Source organism: Hemiscyllium ocellatum, chromosome 19 (assembly GCF_020745735.1).
Source record: "Hemiscyllium ocellatum isolate sHemOce1 chromosome 19, sHemOce1.pat.X.cur, whole genome shotgun sequence".
NCBI classification, from domain to species: domain Eukaryota; kingdom Metazoa; phylum Chordata; class Chondrichthyes; order Orectolobiformes; family Hemiscylliidae; genus Hemiscyllium; species Hemiscyllium ocellatum.
The window spans coordinates 19870650-19890558 of record NC_083419.1 but is presented as its reverse complement, the minus strand read 5'-3'; the positions used below and the strand labels follow the sequence as shown (position 1 = coordinate 19890558).

The 19909-nt window shown below is 40.8% G+C and overlaps 2 protein-coding genes across 7 annotated transcripts in view; both read right to left on the bottom strand.

Moving 5' to 3' along the window:
- Window positions 1-7269, bottom strand: part of rab3ip (RAB3A interacting protein (rabin3)) — a 63216-nt gene extending 55947 nt beyond the window's left edge. Inside the window, exon 1 of one of the 6 annotated variants that reach the window (XM_060839283.1) lies at window positions 7141-7269. The gene's annotated coding sequence lies outside the window, so the exon portion shown is untranslated. Of the gene's footprint in view, window positions 1-6622; window positions 6946-6987; window positions 7007-7052 lie in introns of those variants that run through there. The other 5 variants (XM_060839288.1, XM_060839284.1, XM_060839287.1 and 2 more) reach the window with 5 other exon arrangements.
- Window positions 7270-7392: 123 nt separating this feature from the next.
- The window catches only part of LOC132825046 (cathepsin E-A-like), a 58687-nt gene continuing 46170 nt past the window's right edge, over window positions 7393-19909 (bottom strand). Inside the window, exon 10 of the mRNA XM_060840052.1 lies at window positions 7393-7619. Within this exon, the coding sequence (XP_060696035.1) occupies window positions 7393-7619 (227 nt within the window). The remainder of the gene's footprint in view (window positions 7620-19909) is intronic.

The following is a 19909-nucleotide window of genomic DNA, read 5'->3' as shown; positions in this document are numbered from 1 at the left end:
CCATAGATTGTACCCATATTGCCTTGCACGTGCCCCATGACCATTCAAATATCTTAAGATCATAAAATGAATTCCATTCACTTAGCAGCTTGTTAGTGACAGGTAGTGCACCATGCAAGCATGCGGCTAATGTATGGTATGGATAGTGCTGATGCACTTCTGATAACAAGCTGCCAACAGCAATTTACTGTGGTGGCTGTTTGAATGGGTATTTGCAGATATCAGCTGTCACTCAAGCTTCTGTGCTGTCTTTATTTATTTAAAAACACAAAGAACAGAAAATAAATTATTTACAGTTGAGTACAAAGCATCAGCATAACTCTCAATTACCAATTGCAAGTTTAGAATGTAAAAGAAACCATTTCATTTACAAATGCATGTAGTCTTTTTAAGATGGAAAACATCGCAATATTACAATATATTCAGGAAGGAGTGTGTATTTTAAATGTAGTTTCTATTCATTCAGAAAATAAACGTCAGAATTGCAACTAACAGGATAAAAGCTGCTTTAAGTAACTTTTGGGACCATAATACTAGAAGCAAAAGTAGGCCAGTCTATATTGTCTGCAATGCCAATGAGATAATGGTTGATCTGATAATCCACAAATTCATTTCCACTCTTATGTTTCAATAAATTGCCTCCTCTCATCCTTCTAAACACCAATGAGTACAAGCCCAACCTACTCAATCTCTAAGGAAATTAGACCATGAATCAACCGAATAACTTTCCTTGAACTGCCTCCAATGACAGTTTGAGATCTTATGGTGCATTTACCACCTCTGAGCCAGGAGACCAACGCTCAGGTCCCATTTGCTTTAGAGGTGTATCATAATATCCGAACAGGTTGACTATAAAAAATATCTATATTCCTTAGGTAAGGGGACTAAATGTTGCAGTATGGTATGTCTAGTGCCTTGCATTGTTTAAGCAAATTCTCCAATGTTTATACTCCATTCCCTGTTACATAAAAAGTCAACAATCCATTCCATTTGCCTTTCCTCTTACCTGCTGTACTTGAATGCTGTTTTTTGAGATTCATGCGCAAGGTTCCCTAAATCCTTTTGTGCTGCAGCTTTCCTAAGTCTTACTCCATTTAAATAATACTCAACTCTTCTATTCTTCCAGATATATTCCATCGGTCAAGATTTGTGGTTCTTGGGCGTCACTGGTTGGCCAGCATCGATAGCCCATTCTTGTTTACCCTTAAGATGGTGGTGAGCTGTCTTCTTGAATTGCTGCAGTCCATTTGCTGTGGGTTGACCAGTGCCGGTTGGGATGGAATTCCAGGATTTTGACCCAACAACTGTAAAGGAATGGCAACATATTTCCAAGTCAGGGTGGTGAGTGGCTTGGAGGGGAACTTGCAGGTGGTGGTGTTCCCAAGTACCTGCTGCCCTTGTCCTTCTAGATGGAAGTGGTTATGGGTTTGGAAGATACTGTCTAAAGATCTTTGGTGAATTTCTGCAGTGCATGTTGTAGATTGTACACACTGCTGTTGCTGCTGAGTGCTGATGGTGGAGAGATTGAATGTTTGTAGATGTGTTGCCAATCATGCGGGTTGCTTTGTCCTGGATGGTGTCAAGCTTCTCGAGTGTTGTTGGAGCTACACCCATCCAGGCAAGCTAGGAGTATTCCATCACACCCCTGACTTATGTTTTGTAGATCATGGAGAGACTTTGGGATGTCAGGAGATGAGTGACTCACCGCAGTATCCCTAGACTATGACCTGCTTTTGTAGCCACTGTTTATGTGGTGAATTCAGTTGAGTTTCTGGTCAATGGTAACCAAGGGATTCAGTGATGGTAATACCATTGAATGTTAAGGGATGGTGGTTAAAGTATCGCTAATTGGTGATGGTCATTGTTTGGCATTTGTGTGGCGTGAATGTTACTTGCCACTTGTTGGCCCAAGCCTGGATATTGTCCAGATCTTGTTGCATTTGATTACGGACTGCTTCAGTATCTGAAGAGTCGTGAACGATGCTGAACACTGTGCAATCAGAGAACATTCCTACTTCTGACCTTATGACAGAGGGAAGGTCATGGATAAAGCAGCTGAAGATTGTTGGGCCTAGGACACTAACCTGAGGGACTACTGCAGAGATGACTGACCTTCCACAATCATCTTCCTTTGTGTCAGGTATGACTTGAACCAGTGTTTGCCCCCTAATACCCATTGATTTCAGTTTGCCAGGGCTCCTTGATGCCACACTCAGTCAAATGCAGCCTTGATGTCAAGGGCTGTCACTCTCACCTTACCTCTGGAATTCAGCTCTTATGTCCATGTTTGAGATGGAGTTGTAGTGAGATCAGGAGCTGAGTGATCCTCACGGAATCCAAACTGGGCATCATTGAGCAGGTTGTTGCTGAGTGGGTGCTGCTTGACAGCACGGTCAATGACCCCTTCCATCACTTTACTGATGATGGAGTAGACTGATTGGGCAGTAATTGGCCAGTTGGATTTGTCCTGCCTTTTGTGTACAGGGCAATTTTCCACATCGTCAGGTAGATACCACTGTTGTAACTGGACTGGAAGAACTGTCTGTCTTCTATTAGTGAGCCAATCTTCTATCCATGTTAATATGTTAACTCCAACATCATGGGCTCTAAAATAATCTTATGTACAGTACTTTATCAAATACCTTTTGGAAATCCAAATATGTTACATCTACACATCCTTAAAAGAACGAAGTACATACAAGTCAGTTCTTGTATAACGGGACAGCTCCGTTCTCACAGCATCCAAACTAATGGGCCAGAATCACATTATAGCTAACACAAGTCAAAATAGGTATGAATGGGACTAAATAACTACTTATGTTAAATACATTTAGAAGTGGATTTTTCCATATAAAAACAAAATAAATAAAAACTGCACAAGAGGTACCTTAAAGAATTTAGGGTCTCAATATATGTATTCAAAATCAGTTTCTCCATGGTGGTGAACCTACAGAGTCAAACAGCAAGGAATCTATAGGTAAAACAACTAGAAATTGAGTGTTTTGGAGACCAGTCAATGCATTCCTGTTCCTATTTCAAAATCGATATCTTTTCTGGTCCTATGACTGGAATTCCATTATAAATTGTGTCTCCACACTTGAATCCACAACTGCCAACAAATACTTTTTTTTTAGGCTAACAGTTACAAGCTAGTTGAGGTGAGACTGTTGCATGACAAGCTTACAAAGAATTCCATTACAAATATGCAATTAAAAACAAAAAAATAATAAAAATGGTTGCAAAAAGAACAGCAGGTCAAGTAACAATGACAAAGAGCCGGCAACGTTATGTATGTAGATGCAAACTCTACAGAACTATACAGACAAATTTAATGGGGGTACTTCTGAAACAGTTACTAAGTGGGAAATCAATCCGACCACCTTCCAACCATCTCCAAGTTCAACGAGGTACAAGATGCTCAAGACAATCACTAGCTGGTAAATATATTCAAAAGGCAAATGGCTAGGAATAGATAGCTGAAGCTAACCTAGTAAAACTACAACACTTCAAGTTAGGAGTGCTACAGTGCTAGCAATTTTTAAGTTGTCAGCTGTTTATTAAAAGGGACAAGGTGAAGGGAACGACAATATCTGACAGCAATTCCATTACCAGAAGCAAGACATAATTTACAATCTAGTTCTAGTAAGAGTTTTATCAAAACAACTTACATTTAATTAGCATCTCTAATGATTAAACCTCAACAGGCACAGCTGCAAACTAGCTTTATGAGGCAATTCGACATTGAGTCACATAAAGGAGCTATTAGAGGGCAAATGAAGAAACGCTTGGTCAAAGATGTCAGTTTTGAAAGGAATATTTTAAAGAAGAGGAGGCAGAAATAAAAACGGAGCACTGAGGATCTAAATTCCAGAAGCATAGGGCTAAAGTAGCCAATGGTGCAACAAGCATATGTCAAGTTGGTCAGGAGAACACAGTAATAGTTAAATCTAAAGATAACAAAGACATGCTGATGACACAAATATTACACTGATATCAAGATTCTGATTCAACAAACAGTTGCCTCAGAGAGGGGTTAATTCAATGGCTAAGAAACAAAATTTATAGCAGAGATCAAAGAAAATAAAATGTTAATATACAATATGTTACATATATAATGACTGTGTGGAGTTTGCACGTTCTCCCCGTGTCTGCGTGGGTTTCCTCCGGGTGCTCCGGTTTCCTCCCACAGTCCAAAGATGTGCGGGTCAGGTGAATTGGCCATGCTTAATTGCCCGTAGTGTTAGGTAAGGGGTAAATGTAGGGGTATGGGTGGGTTGCGCTTCGGCGGGTTGGTGTGGACTTGTTGGGCCGAAGGGCCTGTTTCCACACTGCAAGTAATCTAATTAAATCAAATCAAGTTTTAAGCATCCAGTTGGGTTGAGATAAGATTAACAAGGATGTTGCCAGGATGGAGGATTTGTGCTATAGGGAGAGTTGAATAGGCTGGGGTGTTTTCCCTGCAGTATCAGAAGCTGAGGGGTGACCCATGAGGGGCATGGATAGGGTAAACAAACAAAGTCTTTTCCCTGGGTTGGGGGAGTACAGAGCCAGAGGGTATAGTTTTAGGGTGAAAGGGACGAGATTTAAAATGGACTTAAGGGGCAACTTTTTCACGCAAAGGCTGATGAGTGTATGGAATGAGCTGCCAGAGGAAGTGTGGAGGCTGGTACAATTACAACATTTAAAAAGCATCTGGATAGATTAGGAAGGGATTAGAGAGATATGGGCCAAGTGCTGGCAAATAGGACTAGATTAATTTATAACATCTAGTCAGCATGGACATGTTGGATCATAGAGTCTTGGAGTCTAAGTCTAGAGATGTACAGCACGGAAATAGACCCTAAGTTACTAACCAAAAAGTAACTAGTTGAATAAGAAAGACAACTGATTAAAATTGTATGAAAAGGGAGAAGTTTTATTTATACACAAGTTGCAGCTGGCCTTTTTCAGACATTTGTTTGTCAAACAGTAACAGACCTGAAACTTAATTATGTCTCAGACCCATTGTTCCAAGATGGGATGAAGCCAATTTGGAATAACTGGAGATTTTAAAAATATTTTAAGTATTATAATGAAGAATTGATATTATTTACATTTCTAAGTCAATAACATATCTGACAACTGGAAAGATGGTAGCTTTGTACCTTTACCAGTGGAAAGGAAAATGGAATGCTCACCTTTATTGCTAATAATGGAAGCTGGAGTATAAAAGTCATGAAGTCTTACTACAACTGTACATTAGTGAACCCTTAGAGTACTCTGTACAATTTTGATCTCCTACTTAGTTTTGTACTTGCATTGATATCAATTCAGAAAAGATTCACTGTGCTGTAGCATGGTATGAAGGACTTATCAAAAGGATGTGTTTAGCAAGACATACTCCTTGGTATTCAAAACAGTAAAAGGATACCTTGTTAAAACATGATGTTTTGCGTTTTGGGGGCAGATCCTAAGAGAAGGTTTTCTAGAACTAGGCAGCACAATTTTAATGCCATGCTTTGATCTGAATGAAACAAGATCATAGCTGATCTGAACATGGCCTCAACTCCAATTTTCTACCTGCCCCCCAAATTTTACACTCTTAACAGATCAAACTTTTGTCTAATTGAGCTTTGAAAGTATTCAACTACCCAAATTGGTTTTTAAGATCACCCCCCTTCACAAAGACAGCAAATTGACCTTCAATAAATTTCACCTCTACTCAGTTTTAAATGTAGCACATTGAAATTGAAACACGATTCTGAAATTGTGATAATCACATTACTATCGTCACCAAAAAACAAATCAAAATACCATTTTACAAACCTAATCTTCAATATAATTCCCATACTAATCTGAACCATAACATCTTTTTTCCAGAATTTTTTTCTCATGTATGGAGATACCTATTGCATATGGAAATAAGAGGTTTCTCCCACTATTCAGAGTACATACATATTTCATTGTGGTCAACAAATTAAAAGTAAAAAAAAGTTACAGGAGTATTGTGATAAAGGATGACGACGACAGCATACAATACCGAGTAGATTCAGAAAGTCAGATGGTTTGTCACCAAACACTATTATAAAGCTTACCACCAGGGATTCGTAGGGGCATTCAAGGACACTCAGCGAACTACAACTGCACCGTATGGGAGCTAACTCCCATACTGGACTGCAATTTTCGATCAGATCACCCGAATTGTTCGGCAATATACAAGCTGTAGCTGATCCGGAAACTTAAAGTCAACCGTGTTTTGTCAGCTCTACAAAGTAAGACAACTACATACCCTTCATACTATAGTACACAAATTTCTCGCCAAAAGAATGACGACTGCATACAAAATTACGGCAGCTGGCTTCTGTTTTAAAAATGCATATGAAATTCGCCTTAATTATAAAATATGTATACGCAATAAAAGAAACTGACGCTTAAATTAAATTAACTCGATGAGATTTGCAAAATCCCAGAACGCTGTCACGATTAAATGCAAATCTGTTCAGGATTAACTGCATTCGCTGCTTTCATCAACGTATTTATATTCCAGCCCTAGCATTTAAATAGCGGGTGCAGAGAACAGCTTCAGATTAACTACAGTGTCGGGATTTCTGTGTTTAAAAAAAAACAAAAACGATCGCCCAACCTGATGCACGATTATAGACGGGAGTCCATCCTAAGCAGAGACATGCAGCAGTGCGGGTTTCACAGCTGCAACAAGGCCGGGAGGGCTCGCAGGGAGAGCCTTCCTCCTCCTTAAAGGGCTGAATTAACAAGGCTCAGCTGTTGGCGGCCGGCAACTCTGTCCATTCATAATAATAAGAAAAATCAGAACCTGACACTTTCCCTTTAACGGACCCAAGTTGGGAATAATGGAACGTCGAGTCGTTAAAACCGTTGGTGATGCGGGACAGAGGGAGCTGCACTAACAGGGCCCCACAGATACTGCTCAGGACTCCTCAGGTAAAAAAACACATCAGGTTTCATTTAACGTCACAACCATTTCCTCACCTAGCACCTGCCAAACAATAAGCCTTCACCTCAAACCCACATGTCGATAGGTATTTTTTCCCCACCTTCCCTCCTCCTTCGGCCTCCTCAGTCACCGTACCTTTCTGTCGACCCCCCCAACTCAACTTTCCTCCACCTGTTTTCACCATTTACCTCTCGGCTTGAACACCTTCACCAAACCACTGCGGCTGCGCAGTAGCAGCTGTTTCTTGCTCATTTCACCGTCCCTCTTGTCTGTCTACTACGGCTGCGCATTAGCAACACTTGTTCATCCCATCTACGCCTGCGCTTTTGTGGCTGCGCGGTACTAGTTTTCTCTTCCCGCCCGAAATGCTTATTCCTTTTCGTCTACGGCTGCGCAGTACCTGCTGTCTCTCCTCCGACCCACCCCTAGCTTGCGTGTGGCTACGTCATACCGGCTTCTTCACCTCCGGCCCCATCCCGAGCCTGCGTGCGGCTGCGCCGTACCGGCTTCTTCACCTCCGGCCCCTCCCCAATCTGTGTGCGGCTGCGCAATACCGGTGGTATCTCCGTCCACACTCCTTCTCCTCCTCGAGCTTGCATGCAGCTGCGCAGACACCGGTCTTCCCCTAGTCTGCGGCTGCGCTCAGAGCTGTTGCTGTCGTCGTCGCCTAAGCAAGGAAATAAGCAAAATGTTGTGAATACTGGTAGTTCGAGATAAAACCAAAAGTGCTAGGAACACTCGGTAGGTCAGGTAGGATCTGTGCGGAAATATCAGTAAAGGACCAAGGGGAGAACAGAGAGCAAGAATAGTGAAAGAAAGGGCATGGACAAAGCAGAAATGGGAGACCAGGAAACTGAAGAAAAAAAAGGAAGATAATATTTGGGTTAAAAGGGTTGGGATTGATGATTGGGTGATGGGTTTGGAGCATGGGTGCCCGTACTCTAATTGTTATTGAACGTAGGGGGCAGAGTGGAATGCTCTTCGGAAGGTCGAGAGTGTGTTGCTGGGAAAGCATAGCAACATTCCTGATGAAGGGCTTATGCCCAAAACGTCGATTCTCCTGCTCCTCGGATGCTGCCTGACCTGTTGTGCTTTTCCAGCACCACGCTCTCTACTCTGATCTCCAGCGTCTGCAGTCCTCGCTTTCTCCTCTTCGGAAGGTCGGTGTAAACTCGAAGGGCCGAATGGCCTACTTCCACACTCTAGGGATTCTATCATTCTGTGAACATAATGTCTGATTAGTGCAATTAATACCAAAGCATCCAATCTTAAAAAAGTTCAAATCAACCTATTCAGAGGTGTTAGGACACATAACACGTAGGGATAGGAACACTGCCACTGCATCACAAGAAATTCAACTTCTAATCTCTACAATGATCAATAAGATGCTGTCGGCTGCACTGCCAAGACCAGCATTTATTGCCAATCTCTAATTGTTCTTCAGGTGGTGATTAGCTGCTGCTATTATTGTTAAGGTTCTGAGATTTTGACCCAATGATATTGAAGGAATAGTTTTATCAATCCAAATTAGGATGATGTGTGGCTTGAGTAATTTGCAAGTGGTGCTGTTCTCACATATCTACTGCCCTTATCGTTCTAGGTGATAGAGCCACAGATTAGAAAGATGTTGTCAAAGGAGCGTGAGTGAGTTGCTGCTGCATATCTTTGCTCTCATTATGCATCGGTATTGAAGGATGATGAATGGGATGCTAAGCAAGTGGCCTGTTTTGTCCTGGTGGTGCTGAGCATCTTGAGTGCTTTGGGGAGATGAGATCAGTTGCTCACTATAGAATTCCTTGTTCCTAACCTACTCTTGAAGCTATAGTATTTATGTTTCTGATCAATGGTAACACCCAGGACTTTGACACTGGAGCATATTTTGATGGTAATGTCGTTGAATGTCAAGGTTTAATGGTTAGGTTCTCTTTTTAGAGATGGTCACTGCCTGGCAATGGTGCACAGTGAATGTTCCTGGCCACTTATTAGTCTAAGCATTGATATTGTCCAGGTATAACTGCTAATGGAAACACATTGCTTCAGTATTTGAAGAGCTGTGAATGGTGTTGAATATTTTGCTATCAATAAATACCCCAACTTTGACCATATGTTGGAGGGAAAGTCTTTGATGAAACATATGAAGAAAATTGAGCCTAGGATGTTGCCATGAGGAACTATCTTCTTTTATGCCAGGTATGAAAAAAATTGGAGAGGCTTTTCCCTGATTCCCATTCACTTCAGCTTTGATAGAGCTCCGTGATGCCATACTCTTGTTAAATCTTGCCTTGGTGTCATGTCCATTAGTTGTCACCTCATCTCTGGCATTCAATCTATTTGTCCAAGTTATTGTCTTGAGCCAAATAAGAGTGGCCCTCGTGGAACCCAACTGAATGTGTGAATTTTTCTGATCAAGTACCACTTGGTAACACTATCAATGACCCTTTCCATCACTTTGATGATTTAGAGCAGATCAATAGGATTCTGGATTAGTGGTGCTGGAAGAGCACAGCAGTTCAGGCAGCATCCGAGGAGCAGTAAAATCGACGTTTCGGGCAAAAGCCCTTCATTACCTAGATCAATAGGACATCAAGTGTTCAAATCGGATTTGTCCTTTTTTGTGTGTACTGGAAATGCCAGGGCAATTTTCTACATTGTCAGGTGTATGCTGGTGTTGCTGTCAGTCTTACAAACTATTGTTGGAATGTGGACAATCTTTTCAGTATCCAATGCCTTTAGACGTTTCTACATATCATGTGGAATAACTTGAATTAGCTGAAAACTGACCTCAGTCGTGCTGGAGATCACATTAGGTGGCTGAGATGAATTATCCACTCAGCACTTTTGGCTGATGATGGGTACACATATATCAGACACATTTATGCTATTGTGCTGGGCTCCCCTATTATTGGGGAGCTGCCTCCTGTTAGATGTTTAGTTGTCCACCATGATTCATGTCTAGATATGGCAGTGCTGCAAAGCTTGCTGCAGGGATCTGTTGGGTGTGCAATTACCTAACAATGTTTGTTGCATGCTGCTTCCACTGTTTTGCCTAAAGTAGCCTTGTTTTGTAACTTTATATGGTTGACACCTCATTTTTAGGTATGACTGGCTCAGCTCCTGGCATCTCTACCTATGTTCTTCATTGAATCAAGGTTGGGATATGCCAGACCATTAGGTTATAGATTATGGTTGAATATAATTCTGCTATTGCTGATGCTCACAACAGCTTATGGATGTCCTGTGTTGAATTCTAGATCTATTTCTATTCCATTTAACAGTTAGCTCCACACAATACAATGAAAGCTATCCTCAATGTGGAGATGAGACTTTGTCTCCATGAGGACTGTGCAGTAGTCACTGCTGCCACTGCAATTGTGGATAGATGCATCTGCAATGTGTAGATTAGTGAAGATGAGGTCAAAAGGATTTTCCCTCTTATTTCATCTGCCTCAGATCCAGTCTAGTGACTATGTTCTTCAGAACTTGGATATCTTGGCCAGTAATAGTGATATAGAGACACTCTGGTAGATTGGCATTGAAGCCTCTCACCTAGTTACATTCTGTGACCTTGCCATCCTCAACACTTCTTCCCACTCCTGTTCAACATGGAGAATTGATTCATCAACCAAGAGGAGAAGGCGAGCTGGGCAGTAGGTGATAATCGGTGGGAAGTTTTCATGTCTACATTTGACCTGGTGCATTTAGACTTCTTAGGTCCAGAACCAATGTTGAAAGTAACTCTCTCCCTTACACAGTAGATCACTGTTCATAGAATCCCACAGTGTGGCCGATCAAGTCCACACTGACCCTCTGAAGAGCAATCCCCCCCCAGACCTATCCCACTTCCCTGTCCCTGTAACCCTGCATTTCCCATGGCTATTCCACCTAGCCTGCCCATCTTTGACTCTGGAGGGAAACCAGAGCACCTGGAGGAAACCCACTCCAGATCACCAGGAGGAATCCCACGCTGACACAAGGAGAATGTGAAAACTCCATACAGATAGTCATCCAGATAAGGCTGGAATTGAACCAGTGTCCCTAGCAGTGTGAGGCAGCAGTGCTAATTACCATGCCACCCTGCTGCCCCTTGCTGGTGGTCAAGGATGGTGATGGTTGTTTCTGGAAAGATGTGATTCTGAGTGTGACTATGTTAGACTGTGGCTAAACTTAGTTTGTTGGACACCTTCCCCAATTGTGACAAAGCTAAATGTTAGTAAGGACTTCTTCACAGGGTCAATAGGGCTGGGATTCTGTTATCCTTTCAATGCAAAGCCAGGTGGTCTGTCTGAGTTTATTTTTCTTAGACTTTGTAGCAACTAGGCTATTTCAAATTAAGAAGGAGAAAGTGAGGACTGCAGATGCTGGAGATCAGAGCTGAAAATGTGTTGCTGGAAAAGCGCAGCAGGTCAGGCAGCATCCAAGGAGCAGGAGAATCGACGTTTCGGGCATGAGCCCTTCTTCAGGAAAGTTTCCTGAAGAAGGGCTCATGCCCGAAATGTCGATTCTCCTGCTCCTTGGATGCTGCCTGACCTGCTGCGCTTTTCCAGCAACACATTTTCAGCTATTTCAAATTAAGAGTCAGTTACATTACATGTAGGTCAGAGCAAGAAAACTGCAGATTTCTGACTTAAAGAATTGAATGGGGTTTCTTTTATAGCAATTCACAGTGGTTACATGATTATCATTAAACCAGCTACTAATATATTCCAGTGATTCCAGCTGTCATTATCTGCTGTGATGAGGTCACTAGCACATTGGATTTTGGCCTCTGGATTACTGGTCCGTTGACATTACCATTGCATCATCACCCCCTTGCGTTGTAAATTAATTTATTATGTTGCAGTCACAGTTCTCACCCGTTGATGTAGCATCTTTGGTATCTTGACATACTCCCCAATACATTAATCTTCAATGCATCTTCAATTAATGTATCTGTCACCATCATTGTAGGTAGAGTTCCAAAACTAATTTCCTTTTAATATAAATTTACAGAGTAAAACTTTGAAGTTTAATCATATGATACAATGCAAGTTAGGTATGCCTCTGGAATTTTCACATCAAGGCTGACAAAATAGAACAATTGCCACATGAGAAAATTGTGTAATATGTGTGTATAATGGAGATGTTAATGATTTCATTCTACTCATTTACATTTGTAGTAAAACATTTTCAATTTAATGAATAAATGTTGGATAAATAATATGAATGGAATGTATATAGTTTATAATGGTAATAAATAAGTATTTGTTAATTAATTGGAATTCTTCAGTGTATTTTTGCATTGGTACAGCTTTTTTTGGATTTCAGTTGGCCCAAATCAAGTACTAACATCAACCCTTGAGACCATCACCTGTGTGAAAGTTGAACTCATGACCTCATGAACTCATGAAGGATTCGTTCAGAAACTTTTACATTACATCTGTTTACACATTGTAGCCATGGTGCAAATCTTTAAGCATGCAGTGCCAATCAAATGTGCTATTTTGTTCTGGATGGTCTGAGGCCTAATGAACGTTGTTGAAGCTGCATTCGTTTAGGAAAGTAGACAGTGTTCTTTCAATTCTTGGAGCCTAGGAGATGGTGAAATCTTTGGGAGTCATGAAATGAGTTACCTGCTACAGGATTTCCATTCTTTGACCTGCTGTTGTTGCCAAAGTATTAGGTAGCTGGTATAAGTTGATCTCCAAGATCTTGAAGGACGAGGACACAGTTATTGCGTGTCAAAGGGAGTTTATTAAGTTCTCTTTGATTGGAAATGATCATTCCCAAACACCAATGCTGTTCAAATATCAGCAAAATTTATCTCTTTTGACATTGTGATGTAAGGAAGGTCACTGGTGAAGCAGTTGACAGTGGTTAGGTCTAAGACACTGTTCTGAGAAGCTATTGTAGTGATGCCATAGGATCAAGATGATAACATCTTCCTTTGTGCTAAATATGACACCAGCCAGTGAGCTTTCTGTCTGATGTACATTGCAATTTATTTTAATAGGATTCTCTGATGTCACAAACTGTCAAATTTGTCCTCATTGTTATATAGAAGGTTTTTGCTCAGTCAGTGCTATGCACTGTTTATGACACTTTCCATTACATTAGTGTTTGACATTTGGGTGATAATCAACTGCATTGAGCATATATGCTTTGCTTTTTGAGGTGATCCCCAATTAACTTTTGTAAGCAGTAATATCAATTTCTTCCCTAAAGGGAGACATTTGGAATGAATGCACACTTGTCGTAAGAGCTGTTAATCAATTGGGTATCTGAATTGTTTCCATGATCTTAGAATCTCACATCTCATGTGGGTACCAAGATTGACCACCATATTCTAGATGGAGCTGGAGCTCTGTTTGCCATTACGGTGCTTTTTGTTCTAAGTTTGATCATCTAAGCTGTACATCCTACATACTTTCACAAGCAAAGCTGGATGGAGTGGACTTGGAGAAGAATTTAGCAACAAAGACCGTTGAGGAACAATGTCAGACATGTAAGAAAATATAGAAAATAATTCACAGCAAAGACACATCCCAGTGAGGAAGAGGTTTTCTAGGAAGGGGATAAGCCAACCATAGTTAACCAGGGAAGCTACGAATAGCATCAAGTTTGTTGTCCAGTTCCTCCTTAACACAAGTTAGACAACTTCAACAAGAATGTTATGAAAGAATTTGCCGAGGTGTCCCACAATACTGAAGCGGTCAAATCACATTGAACACAAACCGGTGCCAATGCAAAACAGTCCCAACTTTATTAGGAAACCAATTACAAAAGCTTATACTACAAAGCAATGCTGTCTCTAATCATATTCAGCCCCTTAAATGTACAATACTTCCCAAGTGTCTCGTAGATTTGCACAGTCTCTCTCTTTTTCCCTCTCTCTTTCTATACTATGTTTTTCTCTGCCTCTCTTTCCAGATGGTCAGTGAGTCTCTGCCATTGGCCATTCTTTTTTTAAGTTTAAAAATATACATTATTCATAAAATATCTTTATATACATATGTAGTCACTGAAACAGTTCGGTTCTGTATAATCAAGTTTGAAGAAATAAGCAAACATTAGAGTTTGACTGTATCCAACAAAAAAACCAAAGGCGTTTCTTACTTGTACAAGATTATGTTTACATACATTTGAGATACCGAGAGGTTCTGATAAGTAAACAGACCCCCGATTTGACTTTGGAAGAAATACCTAGTTCTAGACTTTGGAATGTGCGAGTCTGCAATACTTAGTCACGGTCGGCTCGTTGCGCTGGAAGACCAAGTTTCAGGCAAACCAAAAAGCATCTTTCACCAAGTTGATGATTCTCCAGGAGCAATTGATGTTTGTCTCAATGTGCATCCCACAGAACAGCCCGTAGAGCACAAGAGCCCTGCGTAACAGATTAACCTTGATAAAAAATGCTGCATCTTTCTCCATAATTCCTTTCCAAAGACACATTCCAGCAGGAAATGTGTGACAATCTCATCAACCCCGCAGCCGCACCAAGGGCAACGTAGAACGTCCAGGTGTACATGAAGGACCTCAGATAGTGCCCTTCTCATCAAGCGTTGTCATGGTGCTTGTTGGAAAGATCTGGCAGAGACATTCTGCCAAATGAATTTGACAGTCTGCTCAAGAAGCAACCTGACAGGATCCACCTTCTCCTTTTTCCCGCAAGATCTCAAGGATGCATACTGATTTCCTCACAAGGTCCATGAGATTAGTCTGCAGATGTACCTTGTTTTTAAACCATTTTTGATAGTTTATCTGGACCTTGCTATAGTTCTGGCCAATCATGGACACAATAGTTTGAAACATTGTCAATCATTTGGATGGCTCACTACTGTTTGCTTCTTTGTGTATCAGGACCCAGTGCCTTTCTGTCTGGGCCTCCCTTTGTTTGGATGATAAATTGTTGGGGATGCGTCTGTCCAGGATAACTTTTCTTTTACAGTATGCTCATGTCATTTAGCACACCTGGCTGCTGTGTTTGATGTCTAGGTTTTGTGACTTCAGTTTTACAAGTCCCAATATACCCAGTATCCCTTGCTGTTTGACCAAATGTTTGTTTTAATAGAATGCTCACAGTGTGGAAACAGTGGCACAAGTCCACACCAACCCTCTGAAGAGCATCTCGCCCAGATCCATCCCCCTACCCTATTCCTGAATTTCCCATGGCTAATGCACCTAATCTACACATCCCTAAACACTATGGGTAATTTAGCATAGCCAGTCCACCTAACTTGCACATCTTTAGACTGTGAGAGGAAACCAGAGCACCCAGCAGAAACCTACGCAGACACGGGGAGAAGATGCAAACTCCCTACAGATAGTCGCCTGAGGCTGGAATCAAACCTGGGTCCCTGATGCTGTGAGGCAACAATGCTAACGACTGAGCCAACATGCTGTTGGTCAGCTATTTGCGGCTTAGTAGCCAGGAGGCTGCTACAAGTTGAAAGAACAAACATACAATATAACAAGGTGTAAACCAGAGGATTGAGGAAGTTTCAAGAAGCAACAAAAAAGGGAGAAAATACATTTTGAGTGTAAACATGCAAATAGTATCAGGACAGACAGCAAGAGTTTCTTTAAATATATAAAAAAAGAGAAGCCAAAGTGAACCTAGCCACATAGGGAATGAGGCTGGGGAGATAGTAAAGGGTAACCAGGGCATGGGAAAGGATTGAATAAATGCTTTGCTTCAGATGTAACAGTGGAAGACACTAATAGCATTTCAAAATTACTAAATCTTCAAGGAGAAAGGGAAACAGAATAATAACTATCATGAGAGAACATGTGCTCAGATAAACTAATGGGCTAAAGATAGGTAATTCCCCTGCATCCTATGATATTAATGGAAGTAGCTACAGAGACAGTAGATGCAACAATAGTAATCAGACAGAACTCCTTTGATTCTGGAGAAGTCCCAGAAGATTGAAAATCTGCCAATGTAACACCTTTCTTTAAAAGAGGAAGACGACAAAAAAAAGCCAATTAGCTTGATATCTATTATTGGGGAAAATGCTAGAATCTGTTATACAGGATGCATACCAAAAACACTTAGAAAGTTAATATGATTAAGCAGAGTCAGCATAGTTTTGTGAAGGAGAAATCATGCCTAACAAATTTAGAGAATTATTGGAGGTGATAACAAGCAGGATAGATTAGATTAGATTAGATTAGACTTACAGTGTGGAAACAGGCCCTTCGGCCCAACAAGTCCACACCGACCCGCCGAAGCGCAACCCACCCATACCCCTACATTTACCCCTTACCTAACACTACGGGCAATTTAGCTTAGCCAATTCACCTGACCCGCACATCTTTGGACTGTGGGAGGAAACCGGAGCACCCGGAGGAAACCCACGCAGACACGGGGAGAACGTGCAAACTCCACACAGTCAGTCGCCTGAGTCGGGAATTGAACCCGGGTCTACAGGCGCTGTGAGGCAGCAGTGCTAACCACTGTGCCACCGGGGAAGCAGTGGATGTATTATATTTAGATTTTCAGAAGGCGCTACATATTGGGCTACTTAATAGGATAAGCCCATGGTGTTGGAGGTAGTACATTAGCATTGGTAGAGAATTGGCTAACTACTAGAAGACAGAGAATTGTGATAAAGGTGCAACCTGTAACTAGTGATGCGCCACAGGGATCAGTGCTGGAGCCACAATTATTTACAATATAGATTAATGACCTGAATAAGGAAAGTGAATTTAATTTAGCTGTATGTGGATGACACAAAAATAGGTGCGAAGGCAAGGTGTAAGAATGATACAAAGAGTCTGCAGAGGGATATAGACAGGTCAAGTGAAAAGGCAAAAATTGGCAGATAGAATATAATGTGTGAAAGTGTGTGTTTATGCACTTTGGCAGAAAGAATGAGGAGCTACATATTGTATAAAAGGAGAAAGACTGAAGAAAGCTATGGAATGAAGGGAATCACAAAAAAGAAGCCATCCAATTTCAATGAATAGCAGGAAAAACAAATGGAATGTTGTCCTTTATTTTAAAGGGAATGGAATATAAAATTAGGGAGATTATTCTAAAACTACAAGGCACAAGTCAAACCACAGTTGGAATACTATGAACAATTTTGGGTCCCTTATCTAAGGAAAGAAATAGTGGCATTGGAGGCAGTCCAAAAAGGGTTCACTATGCTGGTCCCAGGTATGGAGGGACTGTATTATGAGGAGAAGTTGAGTAAGTTTGGCCTGTACTCACTGGAATTTACAAGAATGAGATGTAATCTTATTGAATGATACAAGATTCTTTGGGACTTGACAGGGTAGATGCTGGAAGATTCTTTCTGCTTGAGGGTGGGGGCAGGTGGTGGCGACTCTAGAACCAGAGGGCATAATCTCCAAATAAGTGGTTACAAATTTAAGACAAAGAAGAGGAGGAATTTCTTCTCTTGGAGAGTACTGAGTCTGTAGAAGTCTTTATCAGAATAGGCTATCGAGGCCAGACTGTTAAGTATATTCGAGGCTGAGATAGACTTTTTAATCAGTTAAGGTTTCAAGGGTGACTGGCCACAGAGCATTTATTTCAAATGTATTGCTCCTTGCGGTCTGTTTCCTGTAGAAGGAATACCATCAGACATTTTATGACCCAGCTGATTGCACAGATTGCTGAGCAGAGATAAGAGGCCCTTGCCTTTTATATAATTCTGTTACTTCCTACGATTACTTTTCCCCGAACAATAGTTTTGTTAAAAGCAACTTTTGATGCATGCTGTCATAGCAGCATTCTACTTTTTTTATAATGCAATAATTTTCCAGTCACACTGCTATGATGAATTGTTTTTTGGAAGCTTATAAATTGAGAGGAAACTATAAGCTCTTTGAGAACACTTTCAGTCATTTGTGTGTGTCTATATTACAGTTTTGGCTTTGTTAGAAACAATAATAATGTAAAACCATTAACAACTTATTTATATTGTACCATTAACATCATAAAACATACACAGCTATCCTTTCACATCCAAGATCCTCTACCTTTGCTTGAAAATTACCCAGTGACTCAACCCACAACTTTGCTAGACCTCTGCTATGGAACTTTTTTATTCTCTGCAGTATATCCATCCTGGTTCCCAGCCCCACTTGATTCTCTTCCTCTGCAAAATATCCAAGGAATTTAATTGATGCATGGCAGATTTCATTTTTGGCATCACTATTCCTCCCAAACCTTAAACTTTAATACTGTGACAATTTCTCTGTGTGCCAATGCAGAATTATAAGCAGCATTGTTCTCTTTCCTGGAAAAATGACCAATCACCCCTTTCAAAAGTCCCTCTTACTGCCATCTCACATCTAATTTACTAATTGACCTCTACCAGCATTCTCAATTCATGACAACTCTGGTAGTTATCTTAACTCCATTTTCTTATCCATACTCCATAATCCTTGATTCGCTTGTTTATAAAAATTGTACCTCACTCAATGTTGAACAACTTGAATGTCCCAGCTTTCACTGTTTTCTGGAGAAGAACAGGAACATTATATACTGCTACATGATATCAGTTCCTACACAACCACCACCATTTTTACCATTTCATTGATGTGGCTTGTTACTTTTTATAAAAATGAACTTATCTGTTATATAATAATTTTTTAAGGTAAATTAGAAACTCTGATATAAGACAGTAAATGCCTACATACTTTGACCGTGAATTCAGTATCTCAGTTTAGCCTTTTTCCATTATCCACTTGGACTTTCTTATTAGTTATTATCTTGCATTTATTCCCGCACATTAATTTTTCATGACTAATTCCGGATGCAAGTTTGTGCAGACTGTGATGCTAACTTAGACTGTGCAACCAAAATGAAAAATTGAGTTGAGATTAGGTCTTTTCTTGTAGACAGCAAATAAAAATTCCAAGTAATTCATCTTAAGATGATACATATTGTTAATGCTAATCAACTCCTGATTCTTGTCAAAGGTCTTGGAGCTAGTTGCCTATCAACTATTCCAGCTAACTATTCCAGGTGAGTGATGAAAACTGGAGATGAAAGAAAAGAGACAGAGATAGTGGAAATAGTTTCCATATAAAATCACTCTTCTGTCTGTCTTGTAGTTATTTTCAGACACTAGTTTACCATAGAGAAAAAGTCACTGAAGGATTACTCTTTAATGATCAAGAGGTATCTAAAGCGCAGGAGAGAAATTAACCAGATGTGCCCCAATGACATCAGCCAATAGAATAGCACAGGGATTTCTCCTGTCTGTTTTATAGCTGAGCAGAGATAAATTGTTACACGGTGATTGGAAAATTCCAGGGAAACTGTACAGCCCTCACAGCACACACTCCACTTCATTGAGTCAGGAACTGAGCTGCCTAACCAGTGATCCTTGAAAAGGCTGCTGGAGGCCACTCAAAGAGCAGAAAGTACTCCACAAGAAAATCATGTCCTACTGCCAACATGTTAACCCACCCCCAACCACTACCAGAATCACTTCTGCTCCTTCTTGAGCTGTTGGCCAGATCAGTCTGGCAGCAAGCTAACTTCTTGCCATTTCTAAACAATAAGCATTAGCCTGTAGCTGCTTGGTGACATTCAAACATGGCCTAATGCCTAAGTTAGTTTGGGCCACAGCCCACTGCCTCTCTGTCAATTCTGCACTAGCTTTGAACTTGTTTCCTGGTAAGTTATTAGTCTTAAAGTCTTAAAGCTTGGAAATATTAACCATTTGCTCACTGAGTACTCTGCCCTGCCCATGACCCTGTTACTCCACATCCCTGCTTGTTATTAGATTAGATTAGACTTACAGTGTGGAAACAGGCCCTTCGGCCCAACAAGTCCACACCGACCCGCCGAAGCGAAACCCACCCATACCCCTACATTACCCCTTACCTAACACTACGGGCAATTTAGCATTTGCAAACTAATTTCATATACATGCTTCCAATCAATTTGAGCTAATAATTTATTATTGCATAACTTTGTAATTATGATGAAGTAACAATGCATTAAATAGGGATCAC